The sequence below is a fragment of the Simochromis diagramma genome, unplaced genomic scaffold (genome assembly GCF_900408965.1).
Source record: "Simochromis diagramma unplaced genomic scaffold, fSimDia1.1 OVJJ01000205.1, whole genome shotgun sequence".
Lineage (NCBI taxonomy): Eukaryota > Metazoa > Chordata > Actinopteri > Cichliformes > Cichlidae > Simochromis > Simochromis diagramma.
In genome coordinates this window covers 14,950,507-14,975,347 of record NW_024386782.1, presented here as the reverse complement: position 1 = coordinate 14,975,347, position 24,841 = coordinate 14,950,507, and the positions used below count along the sequence as shown (strand labels likewise).

Sequence of the window (24,841 nt, the reverse complement as noted above, 5' to 3'; positions counted from 1 at the left end):
TAGCTTGGCACCTGAAAGCTTTAATACCATGTTTATATAAGAGAATACACCAATGACCACTTAAGTACAGTTCTTTTAATAATTGGTTGGACCCACTTGTACCCTCAGAAATGCCTGAATTCTCCACAGCATAGATCCAACCAAGGGCTGGAAGCATATTTCAGAGGTTTTGGTCCATATTGACATGATAGACACAATTATTGCAAAATGGAAATTGCTCAAATTTTCTATTGTCCAGTTTTGGTTAACCTTTGCAAATTGTAGCCTCACTTTCCTGTTCTTTTCTTGACAACAATCACACCCGCTTTTGGTCTTCTGCTGTGTAGCCCATCTGCTTCAAGGATTGATATGTTGTGCATTCAGAGATCCTGATAATTTGAGTTACTATTGCCTACCTATCAGCTCAGTTTCCAAAATACTCTAAGACCAACCTCTCTAGCACCAACAACCATGTGTTCTTTCCTTTCCCATTCTGATGCTCAGTTTGAACTCCAGCAGTTCATCTGGACTATGTCTGCATGGCTAAACAAGCAGTTGAACAGCTATACCTAATAAACTGGCCTCTGAATGTATATGAGCGTTTTAATTCAAGCCCTACATCCAGCAAAGAAATTGATCCAGCAGCGCGGTCAGTCATACAGTGAGTGTTTTATTTCTCGATGGGCGTTTATTAAAGTGAGATTTATTTGCATCAAGGAAGTACATTCACTAATTTATGTAGTAAAATAATTCATAGAAAATCAAAGTTAAGAAAAATAGAATTTTTTTTTTTTATGGTCACAGTGAATAAATCTGACCTATTGCGGAGGAATACAATGGCTTTGAAAGTGCTTCACAACTAAAAAGACATGATGGAGAAGTAATGCATGCACATAATGCAACATGCATTTTATACAGGCATCAAAATGAAGGAGAAATAAACACAGAATGGGAAGTTGCTGCTCGTGACTGCTGACAAAAGGGCTCATTGGTGATAAAGTCCTGGAAATTGAAGGGGGGGGAACTATCGTTCACATCAATACAGTGTGTTTTGGTGCTGTTGAAAACCACTCATGCAGTAATTGAACCTTCATTAAAGGTTACTCAAGCTCCATTCAAGGAGTTATGCTTACTGTACATTTTTACATGGAAGTTAGATAGTCGAGTGTTAATAGATACAGTTTAATGTTTTGTGAGAAGTAAGTTGCATGAAGTGTGAAAGTCTAATCCTCGCTGACTTTACATGTGGTCCTCATGACTGTTCTCCTGCAGTGCAGGTGCATCAATGTCACTTGTATGCTGCTCTCCACTTTATAATAATACACTGGTTTGGCTGATCATTTATTAAGTCTTTGAGTTGGAGCTTTCTAAATCAGTCAGTTGTTTCGATTCAACTTTATCTGACTCATTCGAGGGTAATTCCTCTGAGGATGTGTTTAACTCAACCCTACTGGGTTGAGTGTTAGCAGCCTGGGTGGTCAGCTGTGTCCCATTTGGGCACACCACAGTACCCTCTGACTTGCTGAAGCTGAACAGCTTCCCAGGACTGAATGTCCGGTTGGGGGATTGTGACCTCTCCTGGCCACTAGGGGGAACTGAAGAGGTCACTGTTGACCCCTGCATGGCTCCAACTGCCACTGCTGGCTCTTTTTTCACCTCAGGTGACTTCAAGAACTTCAGAAATCCCGGGAGCTTTGCTTCGCCTCCCGTTGGGGACTGAGCCGGTGAGCGTGACGTGCCGGAGGAGAACTTCCCCTGAAGAGGAATGATCTGCTTAAGCTTCATCACATTGTTGTTTCCCAGCAGAGAGCTTGGTCTCTTGGGCTTGTCCCCTGGCTTGCTTGCTTGTGTTTTGTCATGGTGATGCTGGTGCTGGGTGTCTGCCTTATGGCAGTCACTCTCCTGACGGGCTTCGGCCTGCAGCTCAGCATGACGCTGAAGCTCTTCTTCTTCACGCCGGCGCCTGAGCTGCTGCTGGAAGTGTTGTTGGGCCTGCAGCTCATGCTTCTAAAGAGGGAGAAGTTTGACATTAAAGAGAGAAGATGAGGGATAAATACATATAGAAATACACATTGAAATATTATACATTTAAAATAAATATGCTAACAGTGATGAAATGCAAACATAAATACAAATATCTAGATTTTTTTCCATTTTGGCTCATAGTTGTGTTGCTATCTCTATAATGAGACTTATCATCACGACAAGATGCCAACAAGACTATACAGACAAACACATACAGTTACTTCTTCATTACAATCAGAAAAGGCTTCACTGGTGTGCATTGTTGGATAATGCACACCATGAGGCACCAAGGGGCACAAATGTAGAGATATACAAAGACATGACACAGTATGCAGCCAACAGCAAGCCTTACGTTGGCCGAAGGTCTTTCAAGCTATCACAGTTATACCTTGAAAGCTTCCCTTCGTCGGTACTCTAGCTTGGCCATCTCTTCTGCTACCCAGCCAGGGATATCAGGGATGGCAACATGGATGATGTACTTTAGGAGGATTGCAAAGTGCTGTAAACCACCAAGACCACAAAGGGACACTCTCAACACACAGTTCCACCAAGGCACAATGGCATTCTCCCACTCCCGCCTGTCTTTAATATTTCTATTGAACATGTCATACAAATACCAAAAATCACAATAAATATAAGAAAATATCATTTTCCACATTTACAGAAAACAAACAAAGGTCTTCCCTGCCAAATCTACACGACTGCAAATACCTCCAATAAGACGATGGAGATGATGGTCATTTCAGGACTAAGCCAGGGGAACAGACGCTGAAGCTGCCCGCACTGACCAATAAGGTAGCAGTTAACTATAATGGCTATCAAGCCCATGGCCTCCATCGCAGTCTGGTGACACACAGGAAGAGATATTTACATATTATCAGATGCCCCTGTTGTGCACACTGGAGCCTGGAGGCTTTTCTGACATTTTTCAAAGCATGACACACACTGACCTGCCATTGTCCTATGTTCTCCACCCTCTGCCCAAACGGTCTCTGCAGACCGGTACAGAGCTTCAGGGCATCGCTGCGTATTTCGATGATGTTGTTGATAAGGGCGCACATGGCCGCCAGCGGAAACGCAGAAGAGAAAAGCACCACATAGCCAAACTGAATGAACATCTCCTGGTAGTCCTGAAGTGTGTCCTGTCAGGGTCAAGTTGTCGTTAAGCAACAAAATTTCTATTAAATGTTAAATTATTTTCAATTTAAGTGTCGTCCTACCTCGTATGTCTGCATACAACTCTCAATCTCGGCCTGGGTCAGAGTGACAGTTTTTGGCTCTTCCGGTGGATCGATCCATGATTTCTTGTCATCATTGCCCTCCCCCACATTCCTTCTTCTCTGACAGACAGAGGTGGTATTGTCTTTGGTGTCCTGCTAAAGTAAATATTAGACTGCTAATGTAGTAACAGGAGCTTTAATTCTATAGCTTTGCATTGCATACTTTAGTTGTGATATTGTGAGATAAATGACTCTCAAACAGCACAGTGTAATATTGAGACCTTTGATACCTATTAAAGCAAAGGACGTCAATTTTGCATCTTAAAGACATACGGCAAGAATACGAAGCAGCAATAGAATCTGATACACAGTTCAATTAAGCAAACCACATACTTGAGGCAGCACTTCACAATCACTGTCCTCATCGCAGCTATCAAAAATACTGGAAGGATCCATGCCCTCCTCCACCAGCGTGGGACTGTCCTCTAGGGAGCTGTCATCCGCTGCCTGCGTGTCCATTGTGACATCCTGGTAGTCGACCTTCTCGGTGAAGCTGACTTTACGTTGCTTCATGGCACTGTCGGTCATGTCCCACTCTTCCTCTGTCAGCCTGAATCCTGCTTTCAGATCTCCTCTTCTCTTTGGCTCTGGGTTACCGTTTGCACTGTGACTCACAGGAATTCCTTTGGGACTCAGAAAGGAATAGGATGTCATTGAAGCTTGAGCCTTTCCCAGAGCCAGGCGGCCATATTTGAGCACGATGGCTTGGAGAAGCTCCCACAGCACCTTTGGAGTGAACACACCGAGCTTGTTTTGCTCATACAGGTAAGGCTGAAGGACCTCTTTAATGTTCTGTAAGAACTGGCGGAAAATCAGTAGAGTAGCTAGCATCTGTGAAGAGAAGGACGGGATCTGTTACTATGCTGAATGTAAGAATGACATCAAAGCAAGACCCAGTGATTGTTGAGTAAAAGAAAAAACAGACTCTGGGATTCATAATAAACTGGTGCTTAGTTCAAGAAATTGTGGGTGTTGCTGTTAAAGCTTTGATCTTGTATGATTTAAAGTTTAGGGCAACAAATACAGTGTTTCATTATTATGCCATGCTGTGCAATAGTCTTGAGCAACCCTCAATTCTTTAAATTTACTTCTGCACCGTGCATCGTTTGCACTGTGACTGACAGGGATCCCTCTGGGACTCAGAAGGGAATAGACTTGTTTCTAATTTTTGTTTTAAACTGGTCTGGATCAGTAGTTCTCCAGGCTTTCTAAAGGTCTTCCAAAGCTTTTCTTTAGACATTGGCTGCTTTTTCACTCAGTCCTTGTACCTGACCAATTTCTTTTTGTGTGCCAAGTTGCAGGCTTAAAAACAATCTACTGCAGACAGACAGTTTCCGAACAAAAGGCACCCTACATCAGAAGATCTTTGAAGGTCCTTCAAGAAGCCTGGAGAACTACTCCTGATGACTGCTTGAAGAAAGCTTTCTTAGGAGAGTTCAGGCTGTACTGAAAAATAAAGTGGTCATATCAAATATTGACTTTTGAGGTTGTTGGAACAAACTGGTTTTTGCTTCATCTACTGTACTTTCATTGTTGTTTGCAAATTTAAAGAAATCACAGCATCTGTTGTATTGGCAAAATACAAAAAAATGAGGGATAGCTGAAGACCTTTATACGGTATTACACAACTAATATTAAATCTCTCACCTAAACAGTGACTTTGGATTGTAGCCTTACACTTTGCCACGTGACTCTATGTTCACTCACTCAGAATTTGTAGACTCAAACAAAATACCTGCCTTAATGTAACCTTTGCACATTTGAAAAAATGGTTCACCTATAAGACAGCAGTAATATTTACTATAATATAACATAGCATACTATTATCATATTGTATTTATAAGAATTCTGGGGATAAAATACCTTTTTTGGGTGTGTAGTGCTTTTTTAATAAAAAATAAGTATTTCTACTAATGCTGCATTCATGTGCTGTTGGCATAATTAGTTTCCAGTTGGGAAAAACACCCCTTCAAAAGGAAACAACAATAAAAATTCAAGTTGCTTAGCTGTTGACATCACGCAGTATATGTGTGTGTATATATATATATATATATATATATATATATATATACACACACACACATAATAGGGACCTTATGAATTTGAATATTCAAGTCATTTTTGTCATGTGATCATATGGTTTGAGGTTGTTAGTTTATGTCTTTGTAGCTGAACCTGAATTAGATATAAAGTTAATATCAACAACCGTTAATGTAATGTTTTATTTCCACTTCCTGACTTAAATGGAAATGAACTCATGTGAAAAGCCCCCAAATACTAAATAAAATATGGCGCTCATTTTAACTCAATAACCAAGCTGTCTGCAGCTGAAAAAAAATCCTTTGGTTAATCAGTTTGGTTGATAAAATTGCCGACAACAACAAGGTTATTACTGCAAACTGCCAAGTTTCAGGTGTAGAGTCGCTACTTTGGGCCACGGTGCCCAGTGTTCAGCAAAGTGACATTTGGGCATTTGAAGATAAAATTACTTTTAATAAATAAAACTGTGGTTACCTCCTTTAGTCTCTCCATGTCCTTGAGGTAGAATCCAATGTAGAAAAGGCTAAGGTAAGAATTGATGAATTCAAACTGCAAAACAAGAAGAAAGCATTGCAGAAATGCAAACGCTCACTCATTCACTCGTTCATGGTAAACTGTTTTTATCCCCAAATGAGGGGAAATAATGACTTACAAAAACCATTTTGATGATGAGATTATTCTCATAGGCACTCTGGAGTCTGTAGTTTTCTATGCAAAGAAATGCAAATAAGAATAGTGTTATTCAGTGTGCAGGAGTTTTTCCTCTAACAAAAAGTAAAAATGCAGACTAGGACATAGGACAGCCTTCTACATACCAAAGAGTTACATAATCTGAATCACAGTCATGGGCAAGTACGCTTCATTAAATTGAATTTCTTCTTACCCATGTCATTGAGCCAGTAGGCGATCTTCTTATACACTTCATCACATACAGTTACTGTCATGGCCAGAAGTATCTTCGGAATGAATCTTGTAATACTAGGCAGCTCCTGAATCTCCATCACCACTTCCTGCAAGGTGAAACAGAAGTATGATACATTTTTAATGGCCTGTTCATTCATGTCTCAAATCCCTGGGCTATTTTTAAAAGGCCGTTAAATGAATGTGAGCAGGTAGGAGGTGTAGTTGATTATGGTCTGTTTAACCTGTTTTAGAAAATAACACATTACACAAATCTCAGGACTACCAGTTGACATGGATCTTACATTCTTCATAGCTTTTATTAAAAAAACCCAAAACATGGTAACGTTATGACAGAGTAAAGATAGACTTTATTGGTCTGAAGCAAATTTGTTCTCACTTTTTACCTCTCTTGTTAAACTCCTTATATACTGTATTTATTTCATTAAGAGTAGAATTAAACACAGATATATATCATCTCCATGACTATATTAAATTAATTTTGTCTCACTGAACCTGCACACGGTTGTTCTGGGTGTCAAACCTGCAGTTCTAGGCAGAGGAGCATAGCAAGGAAGACGAAGCAGAGACAGAGGAGGCAGATGGGCAGGCTGACCAGCCATCTGAACAGAGCTCTCTTCCAGGGTGGGTAGTAGAACTCCTCACAGCCAGTTATAGGACTGCAACGCTTCACTCCCTGCAGAGACAGCAGAGGAGGAGGGAACAGACGGGCCAGGCTGAATATGAGATTGGAGGCTATTTTGGGATTTTTGTCATCATTTGAAGTGTAAAAATGAAATGAGGTGTCTTATCACAGCAAACAGCTAATTCTCTCTATATAATTTGTTACATGAAACTCGTGCCATCAGTAAAATTTGCAACATTGCCTGCCAAGAAGTCAGATTTTCCTATTTTGTAGAACTTCCGGTTATATGTGTTTCTTCTTTAAAAGCTATCACGCCCAACGTGGGGCTCGAACCCACGACCCTGAGATTAAGAGTCTCATGCTCTACCGACTGAGCTAGCCGGGCTTGTGCTGAGGAGTTCCCACACTCCCCTTTTGAGGCATTAACCCCCCCCCCCCCCTTGTAGTTTTCTATTCATTCCTCACAGCAGGACACAGTGAGTTGGACACCTCCACCCCCCGCGCAGACACACTCACACTCACACAATACTCTTAGAAACACGTTGATCACATTTCCTGGAATTGTGACGCAACTGAGTTGCTGCAGAACTGAGTAACTGATCCCTTGCATCATGCAAAGACAGCGATATAGCTTTTTACCTTGATAAAAATGGAAATGCTGAATAAAAGAATTCAAAGTCTGCGTGTAAATCCATTAATTAAAAAAAAAAAGCTTTAGAAGTTTATTATCATTATCACTGAAAAATTCTTGGTGGTATAAGATCTGAAACAGTGCTCACCCTGAACTGAGGTCTGGGCTCCTCTAAGGACTCTGTGGGGGTATCCAGAGTGCCCCACCTGTAAGCCAGCTCTGCCTCTCGCCTCTTCCAGCGCTCCAGAAACAAAGTCGCCCACACAACGTTGAAGAGGGCAAAAACCACACAGCAGATATCCTGACTGGTCTGAGCAGGAGCATTAGAGAACCAAAGACAAAATGCTGTAACATGTGATGATAAAGTTATACCATGCAGTGCCACTGATTAGATTATTTAGTTTGTATCATGTGTTGCTTTAACTTATAAACAGTTTAAGCATTTTATGAAAAACATTAGAGGCAATTCAGTGGAAATTTCATATTTACTTTCATGCATACTACCCCAGTGTTTACTCCTTACATGTTACATAGCAACTGTGCGATCGTGAAGAGGGAGTTTTGTCTGTTCAGCTTTCACCGTGCCAGCACGTCAGCTTGACCATAAATCAAAGCTGCCTACTTCCTGTCGGGGACTGCTATCTTTTCAATCTCACACATTCAAATTAGAAGCCTCTGTGCCAGAGTATTTATAGTGTCAGGAGAGCCAAACCACAAAACGATACGCTGAAACGAATACGATTATTTCCGTGTAGATCAACTATCATCTATTTGAATATTTAGTGGTCCACAGCCATATGTTTGATGACATAATACTCTGAATTTGCTTTATACAAATACATTTTTTTCAATTTCCACAACAAGCTAAAGAAAAAATTAAATATCTTCCTGAGATTAATATGCTTTTTTTTTGTTTGTTATTTTGCCCCTGTACACCACCACAGTGGATTTTAAATCAATGAAGGTGTGACTGAAGTGCAGACTTTCATGTTTAATTTAAGGCCTTTTACAAAGGTTTGGCTTGACCTGCTTTGAAATTAAAGCTGGTTTTATACACAGGAATCCATTTCAAAGGAAATTGGACAAACTGGCATAATTTTAAATGTAAAGATTTTTTATTTATTTATTTTTTAGTCCTGAGAATCCTTTCAGGCTGTCCAGGATCTGTGTTCAGTTGCTGCTTGTTTGTGGGTCTCTACATTCAGTTTTGTATTTAATACCTGAAAAGCATGCTCTGTTGGATGACAGACCCGGCCAGTGAAGTATATCCGATTTCTTTGCTTTGTAAATGTCTTTGAAGTATACATTCATTTTTCATTATCCACCTGCACCGTGAAGCAATGTCTGATCAGTTTTGTAATATTTGTCTGAGGCTGAGTAGAGAGTATAGCCTTGTACACTTCCAATTCATCCCATTACTTCTATCAGAAAACACTAGTGAACCGGTTCCACTGCAGTCATACCATGACGCTGCCGCCAACATGTTTTAATAGATAATGTGGCATGCTTCATGAGCTGTTTCTCTACTTCTTCTTGCTTTTCTTTTCACTCGTTAATTTTGGTTTCACCTGTTCAGAACTGTGCAGGCTTTTGTGTTATAGGTGTTGTCTGGGGAAGCATAATCTGGCCTCCTTGTTACTGAGTGTATCCAGTGTTTTGCACCTTGTTACAACAAGGAAATACAAGAGGAACAAGGAAATACAGTGTTTACAAACCCTTCCACACATGAAGGCAATTGTTGATTGTAGACTTGATGTAGAGTTGTTTAAATTCTGTACATTACCGATTGTTGACAATGACACGCCTACATCCTCAAGGGTGTTTTTGACTTGGCTACATGTTGTGAAGTTGTGTTTCCTGGAAATAATTTTTTCATCAAACACTCTTTTTTTTCTAATTAATGATGACCTGCATTTGCATCAACATCTATTTGGACCTCATAGTGAGAACAGAAGAAATACCAAATACAAGCTGAACACTTGGAATCAGCTCTAGAGCTTTGATCTTTTCCTAATTAATCAAGAAATAATGAGGGAACGTGCTTTTTCTGTTTGTAGTCAATTGTCCAGTTACTTCTGAGTATTTGAAACCCACTGTGGTGGGGTACAGAGGCAAATTTACTGTCAAAAATCTGTGTCCAAAAATTACAAATGTTTTCAAGAAAGAAAAAAAATGGTCCAAGTACCTGGTCAGCCTCTGCTAGCATCCAGAGGAGAAAGCCAATGACAGCAGGATAAAGCATGGAGTTGGTGTAGAAACCCAGCCAAGCAAAATACATGGCAATCTTCACCCCAAAGTAGTCACAGATGTCATCTACAAAGTAGAAAATTTGAAAATGTTGAGGGTTTAGGATTTGAAGGCATCACATAATGTTTTACAGTGTCATTTAATATTCCTTATAACTGTATGTAGGCCTAATGGAGGCCTTCTGTTTACTGCCCTCCAAAGTAAAATTGTAAATGTTCCTACCGAGGGGCTGCCTCTCACATACAGCCTGGACCCAAGATGTCATCAGCTGGTTGAGTATCCTCTGCTCATGAAGAGGAAACATTTGCTGGATCACCCCCCGAGCTATCAGCTCTGGAACTAAAGAGACACATCAAGTTTGGAAAAACATGGATTCTAAAATCTCATGTAATCAAGCAAAAAAACAATACATTAAGTTTATCTTAGTGAAACAAGTAAAACTCTAACAGTGGATGTCCTGATAGTTTTCAGTGAGGGTTCTTGTGTTAGAACAACAGATGTTCATGATGAACTTGGCATCTATTTGTACTTCAGATAAAATATGAAATATTGCATTTAAAAGCAAATGAATTTGTGGAGTGTTTAAGGAATGCCTCAATATAAAGTGCTCATAAACACCCCCCCCAGCATACTGATTGGCTGTCCCTCCAGGAAGTGAATGTTGTGAAGCACCTCCCCCTGCTTGGCTCGCAGGTTATCGAGCCAGTACTTAATGATGCTCTGGCGCTCCTGAACAAAACCACGAACACGAAGCAGGAAAAAAAAAGAACACATACATTTTAATCCGTTTATACTGTTTAAGATATTCAAACATGACCCAGGGTTTGGCTTCTAACCTGAGAGGTAAAAAAGCAGAGCTCGCTCTCAATGTTCTCATAGATGTTGTCCTCCTCACAGGAAAAGCGCCGCATGCCACCACCAAACTGTGGTTTAACGTTCTTGTGCATGCCCATCTGCTCCGCTCCTCGCAGTAAGCTGAGGGTGAATGAACAGCAGCATAAACCCTGATGGAGAACTGACACTGCACAGACGCGGCACTGAAAATGTTTCATTATTTAGGTACATTAAGGGCCGGTGAATATCAAACTGCAGTGAATACAAGTGGAGGTGGAGGATGACTTGTCACATGTGTTCAAAATAATTTTACTCTAATACTCTAATTACATTTCTTGCTTAGAGTTTGTTCATTGACTGTGACATTTTACACTTAGTACTCCATTTTCAGAGCCACAAAATTATTATTGGAACAATTGACTAAATACCAATTTTTTTTGGCTGGGTAAGACCTGGTCTTTTGTAACACAGCTGGTCATCTGCCTCCGACTCCGTTTCTCTCAGGCATCGTCCTCTGTCACACCAAATTACTGCATGTCCTCCTTCACATCCATGAATCTCGTTTGTGGTCTTCATCTTTTCCTTCTTCCTGGCAGCTGGCACAGTCTTTTTCCAATATATCCACTACGTTCTCTGCACATGTCCAAATCATCTCCTTGCTTCTCTAACTTTGTCTCCATACCACTAAACCTGAGCTGTTCCTCTAATGTACTAATTTCTAATCTTTTCCACTCTGGTCCCTCCCAATGAAAATCTTAACATCTTCAACTCTACTACCTCCTGTCTTTGTGTTCATGCCACTGTATCCAAAACATAAATCATAGCAGGTCTCACCTGTCTTTCACTCTTGCTGCAATTCTAGAGTCACAAATCAACCCTAATTCTCACCTCCACCCACTCCACCTTGGTACATTGTTAAAATGAATGAATGTACTTGCTAGATCTTCAACACCAACAAAAAAAAAAAATGACCACAGAGGACAACTAAAGCGGATGAATTGTGAATTTTTTTCCTTGGTTAACAAAAACACTTCAGACCAAGTCAAGAACACTTTGGAGGAGGTATCATTGTCAAGATCTCCAATCAACAGACATCTTCATGAGTGTAAATAATGAGAGAAAACCACCAGTTAAACTCAAGAACTAGAAGATCAGATTAAACTTTGCCAGAAAACATCTAAAAAGCCTCCACGGTTCTTTAAAAAAAGAAGAGATGAAACCAAGATGAGCTTATATCAGAATGATGGGAAGAGAAAAGTCTGAAGAAAAATCGAAACAGTTGATGAAATAAAGTACACCACATCATCTGTCAAACATGGTGGAGGTAGTGTTATGGCATGGGCATGTATGACTGGCATGTTTATCGATGATGATGATGCTGATGCTGATAAAAGCAGCAGGATGAACTGTGATGTGTACAGCTCTGACTCAGACAAATTAAATGGTGCAAACTGATCAGACAGAGCTATCCCACATTGCAAGGAGGTCTGGCCCAGATCTGGTATTAAGCCGGCAATGTATCATGCCGACATCTGCACTATTATGCACATGTTCTTATTACATGGCTTAATTAAGGTACACATTAGGCTGACATCTGGGGCCAGAGCTGAAACTGTTCTGGGCCAGCACAGGGCCAGCAGTGTGTCTGTAACTGGCCCGTGGCTGCACTCAACCAGTAGCAGTTTTTGCCCGGGGCGGCATCGTGGTGGGGGGCGGCATCACAGGCATCTGCAAAAAATAAAAATAAAAAATGCTCGTACTGATGCGGCCCCGACGTCATGCCAGCGCATATTGGGAATGGCAGAGGCACTGATCGGTTTTCTATTTGCTGGGAGTAAGGGTGCCCTCTGTTTGTGAGGTGCGCCTGCTGACTGCAGTACAGGGAGAAGAGGGCGGGGCGGCGGGGGATTCTCTGGCTGGCTGGAGTAGCATCTAATAACCAACTCGCAAAATAAAACAAAATGAAAAAACAAAACAACAAACACGAAAACACCAGACATCATGATACAGACTTATAATTTGCACCAATGTTTTTTTGAAATTCTATACGCAAAAAGTGAGCGCGAGAGCCCTCGGTGCGCCTGCTCACTGCTGAAGTCAAAGTAAACTTTCTTGTCATCTCTGCTACATACAGTCCAGTATATAGAGAGATGCCCCAGAGGGAGTGTTTGCCCAGGGCACCAAACAGGCTAGAACCGCCTCTGCACACAACTTACACATGGCCCACATAGGTAATCCACACATGGGCCAGCAAAGGACCACCAGTGTGTCTGCAACTGGCCTTGTGCTGGCCCATGTGTGGGCCACCTTTGGCAAACCAGATCCTGGCCACCAAAGGGCTGTCATTCTTTGCGGTATGCGGGCCATGTCTAAGCACATTGTGTGGGCCACATTCGGACCATACCAATTTTGCTATGTGGGACATAGTGCAAACACAGCATTCAAAGCATTTGGTAATGTCCATGAGTCCAAGACCTGAGGCAGTCATTGACTACAAAGGATTTTCAAATATTAAAAACAGTCCTCATATTTAAAATTATGTTAGTTTAAAAAAATAATAATAATTTTTTTAAAACTCTTTAATTAAAGCTGAAACTCTGGGCTTTAATCTTAAAATCCTCTGTGACGGTGCACACAAGATCACGTAACGGAAAAACAAAAATAACTGTCTACAAACAGTAGACAGTTATGGGCCTAACTGTATCTGCCAAAACCATCTAATCATATATGTAAAATTAATACTTCACATTTTTGTATCTAACTGCACCTAACTGAATCGGAGCTGTAAACACACAGTTCTTTCATACCAAAACACATTTATTTGCCACGACCCAACACTAAGTCCGGGTATTTGTTTGTGGCTAAGATGAAGCAGGTGTAAATCAATAATGGTATAAAATGTCAAAATGGCGTAACACACACAGACAGAGTTTGAGTTACCTACTTCTCAAACGTTGTTGTGATGAAGAAGGCGTTTGCCTGGGTGTGTTTATGCTGTCGAACCTGGATGCTGACTTGTGGGATTCCAACCCGAATCTGATTAAGGAGCCACAGCAGAGTGTGGTCATCTATTGTGTCTGTAGGGAAAAATGTTGACATTTTTTATCAATCGCATTAATGTCATTTACATGTAGTTTTATTACAGTCTACATTAACTTGGCAGGTTTAGAGTCTCGTTTATCAAAATTATAAGGAAAATTACATGTTTGATGTAAGGAGGCTGAACCAAAGCCAGTTTTTCACAGCTCTGACTGAAGTGTCATGAAGCAGGGAGGTAGGTGGGAGGTGGAGGTGGCAGTAACAGGCCTTTCCAGTTAAATACTTGTCTCCATTTACCACAAAGATTTTTTTAAAAGCTATTGAGGATGGACTGTAACCAATCAATCTTTTTCAGCTGACTATGAACATTTTGAACCAGTAATGATACTGTTATAGACCTTACTAACACTAAACATCACACTGAAAAGCATTTACAACGTTAAGTTCATCTAACGTGGAAACGCTTTAAAACAGGTGCAATTTATATATAAACATGTGCCGTCTGTGTTTCTTTCTATCAGATTCAGCTCTGACTGTTGCACATTGTTGAGTTACAATTTTGTAACAGCTGCTGTCTTTGATTGCTTAGAATAAACTCATACTGAGCCATTTATGGTTGATTAAAAACTGCTCCAGCTGACTCGATAAGACTACATTTTCTGGTTAAAATTCAAGCGTGCCTGCCTTGATTAAAAACTGCAGGTACGCAAGATAAGACAGTTAAGGTGCAATTCTGTGCGTCATGTGTGCACTTTCAGATGAATGACTTAAAACATCAAAGCGTAAATAGGTGGAAACAGTTGAACTCTAAACAATCAAAGCAGCTGACGTTTCCGCTGAAGGTCGGCTCAAAAGGAAATGTGTGCAGTGAAAAGGTTTTTCAGAGTGGTCATAAAAAACAGACGCGCATTCTTCAGATTTGTTTTCTTAATCATAAAAAATCTTCACAGTAATCGTAAGATCCAATGTCGAAGAGTTTACATTTCAATTCCTGTTTTACCACAAAACATCTTAACAGTCTCAACCATCCCTTTACTCTAATTAAGTTAAATGAAATTCATTTTACATTATATATATAAGACATTATATATATAAGAACTGAGGTTATATATATATATATATAACCTCAGTTCTTAATAATGAGGATAATAAAATTGCATAAACACATTTTGTTGACAAGAAGACATTTCAAATACATATTAAATACTTAAGCTGAGAAAATGTACCATTTTATAATGATTACATGTCTCATAAAAAGGTTGGGACAGGGTCGTGTAAACCACAGTGTAACATCCCCTCTCCTTTTAACAGCAGCCTGTAAAAATCCGGTGACTGAGGAGAGCAGTTACTGGAAATTTGGGAGAGGAATTTTGTCAAATTCCTGCCACCATTTACAAATCATACATCATAGCAGGTCTCACTACCATCCCTTTCACTCTTGGTGCCATTCTTCTGTCAGAGTTCACCCTTGACAACCGTGTCCTGCCTGGACTCTCTTCTTCACCTTTATTGTCCTTTGACTGTTGCATTATTTAATCCTTATATCTGCCTTCACTCATCCTACAGACATCTGATGTTCCCTATAACTACATTCCTGACACCACCTTACTGCCTCCTATCTCTTTAAGACTGCACGTTCTGCACAAGATGTCATCCACCTGTGTGCACCTTCCTCCAATCTTATATGTCATGCCGTGGTCCTCCCTCTTACCTCCCTACCAAGGCCATTTCTATAGTTTTGGCAAAAATCCACCACCATCTGTCCTTCTGTGTTTCTCTCCTTAACACCATACCCACGTAACACCTCTGTTTCTGTCACGCAAATGTCCATTGACGTCTGCTCCAATCACCACCCTCTTCCCCCTTCAGACACTCTCTTGCACGTCATCCAACTTACTCCAGAGTTCCTCTTTCTCTTTTTATTCACATCTAACCTTTTGGGCACTTTGAAAATCTCTTCACCTCAGTAACACTGTTCACACACTCTTCCAACAAGATTACCCCTACTTCATTTCTCTTCCTACTTACAGCATGGTAAAACAGCTTGAATCCACCTACAATGTTCCATTCTACCTGGTCTCCTGCACACATAATATATTTAGTTTCCTTCTCTCCATCATATCAGCCAGCTCTCTTTCTTTACCAGTTATAGTCCCTAGATTTGTTACTTTCCCCTGCCTTTCCTTCTCTCTCCTTACCTTCAAACATGCCTTCCCCTTTCCTCTTTCTTTATCTTTCAACAACAGTAGCACAGATTCCTCCAGCACCCTGTTGGCCAACGGCACCCGATGCAGTCCTTGTTAACCCAGGCCCTGACCGGACATGGTTATCTCATTCTTTATGATGCACATGTTTGATTTGGTTAAGATTTTACACTGGTTGGAGGATTAGGAGTCCCCCCGCAGTCTTGGTCAAATGTCTCACTTTAAACATTTGATGTTTTCCGTATTTCACTGTAAGTACAATATGTATTTATGAGATCAGCAAATAATTGTATTCTGTTTTTACACAGCATCCCACCTTTTTGGGAAGTCAGGTCGCAAAATGTACACCTCAAAAACAGGACACACTGTCTTGAAAATGAAGAGTAGAAATACCAGACAGATGCAGTAAACTGAACATATATGCTGCAGGATTTCATGTCACCAAAGATTATTTACAAAAGCAGTCTAACATAGACCCCACACAAACAGTATCATGTTAAAATGCAACATAATGTATAGGATGGGACTTTCGTGTTGTATATGTGAAGGTTTGGCCAACGAATTCACAGCTTCATTAAAATACACTGCAGAAGGGGATGGTGTGCAAATACAAGCACAGTAAATGGAAGATTTCTAATTGTCCCCAGAGCCCATCTGATAGTCACAATCATCTGACTAAGTGGGTGGCTGATCATCACTGATATTAAATGAACACTGTTCTCTCTGCAGCAAGGGCTTCAGCACAGGACAAACAAAACAAACAGGACACGTCTGAGCTTACTGTACCTGGGAATGTCATCAGTATATCACAGTTCTCTGTGGGAACCATCTTTAACCAGGACTTCCGTGACATAATAAAGTGCCTGGCCTGTAGAAGTCGCTTCCCAAACAGTTTATCTAAGAAAGACAGGTAATATAGAGAAAGGATGAGACTGGGTCAAACTGGGATTAACAAAGTTTAAGGAGAAAAAAGACAGATGCTAACCACAGCTGACCAGTTTTTCATTGATATCAGTTTAATCACAACATTTTCCATTCACTATTAACTGTTTGCTCTGTCACGGTGACATAGGGACTGAAATGTAGAAAATAATGAGTCATCTCCAGTGAAGGTTAACAGTGCTGTGACTGAGCAAATGTTCTGAGAGGCAAACAAACAAACCATCTGCAAACTGGTCGGTGAGTAAATACTCACTAACAAGCTACTTTTTCAAGCCTCTCTAGATAAAAATTAAGTGCTGACAAACCAACAGGCCTCGGTTGTACTCAGCAGCGTCATCCCACTTGTGCAGTATAACGACACGCTGAAGTCTGAAGTCATCATTTTTATTGCTGTGCCTTTCACACGTTGGTTTTCAGTGGCTCACGCTCAGGAGCGACAGCCACGGTGATGGGCGAATCGCTTCATAGTTCGCTGAATTATACTGTAACACTCTTTCAGTGTGTGCCTGTCTTCTGGATGTCACATTCTGCAATATCACATCACCTACTTACAGCACGTATTAGCCCTCTTTCTGAGGGCCTTCAGTGCTGCTGTCATCTTCTGTGTTACAGTATTTTGTGGCTCACTGCATTCAATACATAACTAATAAACTCCAACATCAATCACAGCTAACCAGAAATGCGATGAATAAATTCATAAAGATCTGACGTTTTGTATGACATAATGATGCGATCCAAGCCAAGCTACAGACACTGGCTGGTTCTACTCCATGCTCTGTGTGTTTCAGAGTACTGCACACCGATGTTCTCGCTGGTTCCCCATGACAGAAATGCTCATTAAAGCCATGAAGAATCCTCTACTTGAACGTGTGTCTGACATGCAAATTTCTCTCCCAGGGAAGAAGCATTTTATCAAATTAGGGTCAAATTATCTTTAAATGATGAGCTTATTTAATATAAGAATGCAATGGAGCAGGTGCACACCATGAGACATATTTATCATATTAATTATAGATAAATTAATACATAACATGACAAACAAAATTACACTTACTAAGCACTGGCTATCGGATATTTTTTTTCACAGCTGCGTTTTTATATCAGTCCAGGTTTTGCAGTTTGTTTTGCTTTTCTGATCATTAATTGTGATTTTAACATCTAGTTTACTGATACAAACGTGAGAGGTTTCACATAACGAATGAGAATGATGATATTTATCAAGCGCAATGGGACTCTAAAAAAACAAGTCTAACAGTAAATATTAAATATTAGATCAAATATGAGACTGTGTCTTAGTTTACTCTGTGTCATATTTTTGTTGGGATTCATCAGACAGCAAGTTATAGCTCAAGAATGCTTTTAGAAAGTTACTTCTGTTGTTTTCCGTTTGATTTTACTACTAATTTAAATATTTATTCAGGAGTAAGCCTAAATATTGTTTACATACTCTGTTACCAAGTCAAGTTGGGATGGGGTGGTTTCCCAGCATGCAATGGTCAAACAGCAGGCAAGAATCCATGAAGTGCAAAGTCTTCAACAAACAGGCTACACACAAACCAGAAAGACGGAAGCTTTGATAATCTGCTGTAGCCTCCAGATTGACAGAGCAATGGGAAATGGTAGGATATCTTTCCAAACCTTTGAAAGTTTAAAGTTCTTTTTTATGTATGTATATATATTATGTGACACCAAAGTTCCCCCCAGTGTGGTTTACGCTGGCTGGTTGAAGTCAGATCGTAAATGAAAGCAGTAGCTATCGTGACACTGTTCAGGCCAGGACTGTAAGGGTTATACAGTAAGAGGCCCAGACTATTACCCGAGTCTTTAATAAAGGCAAGGTATCTATGCGTCCTGAAACATGCCACCACAGAGCAAACCCCCATGAATTGTCACAGAAGAGTGGAGTAAAAGATGACAGCGCATATAGTTCTCACTGCTTTTTATAATCTCCATAATCCATCCATCCATCCATCCATCCACCTCTTGCTTACTCACTACTGTAGCATGCTATTTCTCCGTGTAAAGTCACAGCTGACATCTGAGCTCGCAGCGCATTATTTAGTGTCTTCGGAGTATAGCGCACAGTATCCGACAGCCCGCCGGGACACACACATCCGTTGCATATCAGCCCTTCATGCACCTGTGGACCAGAAAGCCTGCCTCGGACTCTTCCCGGGCCTGCCTGAATCGGAATGCGCACCGTGTAGCGGCGAAATTAAAGGACACGGAAACCTCAACCCAGTCACAGACGGATCCCTCCTGTCTCCCCAGTGAGTCATTCAGTAAAGTCTGTTCAGCACCAGTGACTGCACCATATCGTTTGTGCATTATCCCCATTCTCTCACTCATTTCTTTTTTTCTTTTTTCTTTTTTCTTTGGTAAAGGCACACAAACACTCGCTTTCTGTGACCACAGAGAAAGCGAGTCCACACACACATTTTGCAGTTCACCCCTCTCCCCACCCCCTCAATCTTTCTCTGCGATACTCACTCAACACTCCAGACGGGGTTGAGGACGTCTGTTGATGCTGCTGCTGGTTGTTGGTCCTGTCCTGCTGCTGTTCGCTTGGCACCGTCCTCTCCATCCTCTCCCCTGCCCCGTCTCTGTCGCTTATGGCTGCGGCGCTGCTGCTGCTGCTGCCACTGTTTACAGTAGCATCGGCATCAGCTGCCGCGGTGCCCGCCGCTTGCATGGTGGTGCACAAATACTCCAGTTGGTGAATTGGCTGGAAGACCGCACCGCACGGAGGACTCTGATTTTTTCGTTTATTTCATGGCTGTTGCGTGCAAAGGGAAACCCTAATGTATGTGAAAGATGAGGAGGAGGAGGAGGAAGAGGAGGAGGAACATGATCATGGCATGTACACGTTACGCGCACCAGTCGTGACTGTGTGACGACAGAGTTTTAGGGGAACACCTAGCAGACTGCAGGTCCACTGGCGGCATGAAGGTGCACTTTATGTTTTGGTTTTTTTGAAAAAATATATTTATTGAAAATCTACAAAGCCAACAGGATTGTATTGAGTCCCTTCAGGATTGGAAGTTCTCGCATATTAAATTAAGTCAGTGCTCAAGATTAATAGCCTGTTATCACCAGGACTTAATGGCCTGTATCTGTAACTAATATACTTTTGATTGTAAACTTGTAACCAATGGTTTTTAAATCAATCTTCTTTCTGCCCAGGATATCATCGGAGTCTTTTGTGAGTTAAAAAAATAAATTCAGACTAGTTTGCTTTTTAAATCATCTTCTGAGGTTGCAAGCAGGAGAATGCAGCCAAGGAAGTGGTTACCATGGCTTACCAGGGGTCTAGTGGTGACAGCAGCTTCTATACAAGTCTGTATGCACGTGACACTCAGTAGTTTGCTTATTACACAGCAGTAAATTAAGAAACCTGACAGTCTGACATGGTCATGTTTTTAATAATCCCTGAGTCATATCTCATTATTTTGGCATCTATAAAATGTGGCTCTGGACTGCATATGGAAGCCTTTTCATTTCACTGCATTTTTTTTTCTGTGTGACTTGCTGGCCTAGTTACATATTCCAAATTTTCTCACTCAACTAAAAATATAGCGAGCAAATGCGACTATGGTTAGACACAACTAACAAGTTGGTTTTAGGCAGGGTCATGTATTTGGTCATAATGAAGTTGAGTTTTACACGTTTGTTCATGTACAAAACAAGACAAACAAAACCAAAAAAAATGATGTCACATTTTAATTAGGTCAAGCCACACTAACCATTTCCCTGTTCGATAGAAGTGCACATGAATATTTCCCAAGACATCATTGCATACATTTAAGTAAGCACAAAGTCAATTCTCAAATACAATTTTAATAAAACTAAAGAAGGAAGAAAACAAAATTCACGTTTATTTCTCATGAGCTCACAGGTCCACTGCTTCTGTGAACTCTCTGCTGCTCAGATCAACATAAATAAATGTGCATGTTGGTATTTTCTGACCACCCTCTGGTGACACATTTCTGAGTATTAGAATCAGGAAAAAATGTGATTTAAGAGACTTTGAATCTCTCAAAGCACAGCAAATTGAACGTTGCAGCAGATGGGCTACAGCAGCAAAAGACCACACCATGTGTCATTCCTGTCAGTTAACAACAGGAAACTGAAGCTACAGTTGGCACACATTCACCAAAACTAGAGAATTGGACAAACGTTGGCAAGGCTGATGAGTCTGTGACATTCGGATGGTAGCATGGATGTTGTAGCAGAGGAAGAAGTTGGACAGATTCCCCAGAGCCCCAACTACAGGAATGACAAGTTTGTTTTTGTTTGCAGTACTTGAATAAATCTCCTGACACGAAATCATTTCATTCACCCCACATTTGGACTCGACTTTACAGTTGATTGATAATGCATACCTGAAGTCATCTCTCTAACCAAGGAATCAAAAGAAAGGAAAGGGAAAGAAAGCAAAGTGAGGCAAATGAGCCATTAACAGACTTCTTTCAAAATAAAGGTGAGCAGAGCACAACTAACAGGTTAAGAATGGTTTAGCTAAGAGCGTTTGCTAAAGACAGTGAGCCAGTGGTTCTATCAGAGTTAGCCAGCACGACTTAACTCATTAACACATGAATATTCATTTCAGAAACAGCCAGAGACTGAAGCAGCAGCAGGTCCCTCTCTAGATTATGTGATACTAGGTGAGCACATGTAGCAGCAGTTTAAAGTTATTCTAGTCTTTTCTATCAATAGCAGCTTCAGCTTCAGCTTATGTTGGACCAGTGAGGCCGTGATGTAAACAAGGCATTTTTAAGCAAGTGTTTAAGGCTGATGAAATAGTACTTTAAAATAATACAATGCTCCTTAATTAATATTAAAAAAAAGTATGTAAGTAGTCACTTATATGGCGATGGACGCATTTATTTACCTTTGGTTAGTTCTTATGAAACACCAACATATCCACGTAGATGCTCACAGTTTCATGTTCTGCTAAATCATCCAGTCAAGACCAAAAAACTGCTGTATAACTTTTATGTTTGATAGCATCAAAGGAACACTAACAGATGGCGGCTGTTACATCATCGCACATATCGTAAACACACTGCTGTTAGACCTGTACAATACTGTCATTAGCGTTTCATGGAAACAAGTAAATATGGATACTTATTTACACTTTTTACACACAATGATCAAGACAAGTACATTTATAATTATTCTGGTTTGCCTTGATGATCTGGTTTGACCTCTGATGTGCCTTTGTGCCAAACAGGTTGAAAGCAGCATGATGCTGTAAGGTTAAGGGGCTCCAATCAGTCCTGAATGCGATAAAAGATGATGGAAGTGAAAAGAGAGAGCAAAATGAAGGTTACCCTGGGGTGATGGGAAGGACGCGGAGAGGACAGAGCATGTTAGAAAGCTAAGATTGCACTTTAAGCTTTTTTAGGCCAAGAGAATAATAAATACTGAAATATAAATGAAGAAAATAATACACCCCTAAGTTAGATACTCCAAGCTAAACTCATTGAAAACTAATATAATTGTAGAAATGTGGGGATATTTCAAACTAAACGGACTTTTGGTCTTATGTGTTTTTAAAGGCAGCTCATGAATGGCTACACTACAGATTATTGTGTACAGTTATGAACTAAATTATTTGTTGAAATAAAATGAAATAAAATCATGTAAGATATGGATCAAGAATGGAAGAGGGCCCACAAAGAGTCAAGCATATGTACCCCTGAAGGTTTGGTCAGAATTGAACATAAACAGCAGAAAAGCATGGATCAGGAAGCTGGTGGAGTAAATTCATGGGGATATTTTCCTGGCACGCTTTGAGCCTGTTTTGAGGATCAGTTAAGCACCACAGTTTACCCGAGTACTATCGCTGACCATGTTCAGGCCTTTATGACGGCAGTGTAGCCCTCTCCTGATGGTTGCAATCAGTATGATAACGCACAATATCACAAAGCTGAGATCATCTCGAACATGACAACGAGTTATCTAAACTCAAACCGTCCCACTGTCACCTGATCTCAGTCTAACAGAGTGTCTTTGGAATGTGGTTGGAAGAAGAGATTTGCATCATGGATGTGCAGCCGATGAATCTGCAGCAACTGTGTGACACTATCATGTCAATATGGAGCAAAATCCTCTGAGAAAAGTTTCCAGCTCCTTGTTGAACCCAAACCACAAAGAATTAAAGCAATAATAGCATAAAATAAAGCCGTAACTTATAAGGTTTATGGTGAGTCAATCAACAAGCCCAGTAAATGTTCTTATTTTTTTTATGAAGAAAAACAATATGAAGCATTAATAATGTCATAATTAAGGTTTTAATAATAGCATATGCCGTTGTATTTAAATATGTGTGCATCGTTTTTCACGAGCAGTATAAAAGAAAGCATTCAGCTGGATAGCGATACAATAATTAGAGCTATTTGAATCTATTATTCATTTACACCTTCTGCTTTTGTTGTCACACAAAGGCACAGCTGTTTGCCTACCACAGTTTTCACTGTCATGTCAGCACATGGACCTGACAAATTGTCCCTCAGCTCAGAAAGAGATCTTGTGTCTGCCTTTCAGCAGGCTGTGCAACGTGAGCAGCAGCGAAAGGTAAGCACGGCTGAGCGCTGACAAAGTAAGTTGAAGTTAGAGATAAAAATGGAGTACTGTTGATTATCTTTCTGTTCTTGACTTTGTATGCCAGTATAGGCTACTACTTGGTAAAAAATAAACCAAACCTCAGGTTTTATAAATTGCATTAACTTCCTGCTTTGTAAATTGGTGTACCCTTCAGGCAGGTAAAAATGAAACGATCAAAAGAAAGATAAACGGGCATTCATGACACCCTTGTGTTCTACAGGGTGGACCATTTATACGGATACACCGTAATAACATGGGAATGGTTGGTGATATTAAAGTCCTGTTTGTGGCACATTAGTATATGTGAGGGGGCAAACTCCTCAAGATGGGTGGTGACCATGGTGGCCATTTAGAAGTCGGCCATCTTGGATACAACTTTTGTTTTTCCAACAGGAAGAGGGCCATGTGACACATCAAACTTATTGGTAATGTCACAAGAAAAACAATGGTGTGCTTGGTTTCAACGTAACTTTATTCTGTCATGAGTTATTTGTTGAAACTGATGTTTCTTCATCAGTGACAGTTTTCTTGTGTCCAAATTTTGGCAAATCCAACAATGAACCAGTTTCACGAAACTTAGCAAGCAGTTTGCTAACTGTAGCATGGGAGATGGGTGGTCTCGTAGGGTGTCTTGCATTGAAATCTGCTGCAATGACCCGGTTACTGCGTTCACCAGATATCAACACAATTTCGATCCGCTCCTCACGTGTTAACCTCTTCGACATGTCAATGGCTGTGAACAAAGAGAAACTTGCAAATAACTCATGAAAGAATAAAGTTACGTTGAAACCAAGCACACCATTGTTTTTCTTGTGACATTACCAATACGTTTGATGTGTCACATGGCCCTCTTCCTATTGAAAAAACAAAAGTTGTATCCAAGATGGCCGACTTCTAAATAGCCACCATGGTCACCACCCATCTTGAGGAGTTTGCCCCCTCACATATACTAATGTGCCACAAACAGGACTTTAATATCACCAACCATTCCCATGTTATTACGGTGTATCCATATAAATGGCCCACCCTGTAGTATAGCAATACACTGGCATAGACACTAGATGGAAGCAGTACACAGGTTAGCGTCATGAAGGATGGTTCTGCTGCAAAGTTAATATGTGAACCTGTAACCCTTTTATCACATTGAAAGAAAGACACTACAGGTCTATGACACACTGAGATAAACAAAAGCACTTCCTTACTTATTAAGCAAAAGTAAGGAAGGGGCTGTCATTGTCACGGACTGAGAGGCAGATTTTTGTTATCAGACTAATTTTGTTATCAGCGTGTTGCACCGGGTTGTAGCACTAGACCTCTGTCATAACTTTTTATGATTTAAATGGGGAACTCCAGGAGTCACATGACCTTTGAAAAGTACCCATATGAATTTAAGATATTATCAGTGACATCTGAAAGAGGGTATTTTTCCCAGCGTTCACCAATTTTTCTTAATTATTTTCTGCTT

At 40.5% G+C, this 24,841-nt stretch overlaps 1 protein-coding gene and 1 non-coding gene across 7 annotated transcripts; both read right to left on the bottom strand.

Moving 5' to 3' along the window:
* Positions 1–60: 60 nt before the first annotated feature.
* On the bottom strand, positions 61–19,595 carry ano8a (anoctamin 8a). Of its 6 annotated transcripts, none has more exons than XM_040022116.1 (18): positions 19,258–19,595; positions 16,612–16,722; positions 13,527–13,659; positions 10,585–10,723; positions 10,381–10,477; positions 9,971–10,087; positions 9,687–9,814; positions 7,650–7,811; positions 6,769–6,921; positions 6,208–6,334; positions 5,977–6,032; positions 5,799–5,873; positions 3,618–4,115; positions 3,225–3,380; positions 2,955–3,146; positions 2,716–2,847; positions 2,393–2,503; positions 61–1,986 (listed from the first exon to the last, which is right to left on the bottom strand). In XM_040022116.1, exons 1-18 carry the CDS (start codon positions 19,457–19,459, stop codon positions 1,324–1,326), a joined length of 3,252 nt encoding a protein of 1,083 aa, XP_039878050.1. In that variant the 5' UTR covers positions 19,460–19,595; the 3' UTR covers positions 61–1,323. The 6 variants fall into 6 exon arrangements, with proteins under 6 accessions (XP_039878050.1, XP_039878051.1, XP_039878053.1 ...); XM_040022117.1 differs by having other exon boundaries at positions 3,225–3,377; XM_040022119.1 differs by lacking the exon at positions 19,258–19,595 and adding an exon at positions 18,763–19,130.
* trnak-cuu lies at positions 7,183–7,255 on the bottom strand. The gene has a single exon. It is a non-coding gene; the product is annotated as a tRNA-Lys (tRNA).
* Positions 19,596–24,841: the final 5,246 nt, after the last annotated feature.

Coding starts and splice junctions, on each gene's coding strand:
- ano8a (XM_040022116.1), bottom strand. CDS start 19,459: ATGCAAGCGGCGGGCACCGCGGCAGCTGATGCCGATGCTACTGTAAAC. Junction 16,723..19,257: donor AACCCCGTCTGGAGTGTTGA/GTGAGTATCGCA, acceptor TGTCTTTCTTAG/ATAAACTGTTTGGGAAGCGA. Junction 9,815..9,970: donor ATGTGAGAGGCAGCCCCTCG/GTAGGAACATTT, acceptor TCTACTTTGTAG/ATGACATCTGTGACTACTTT.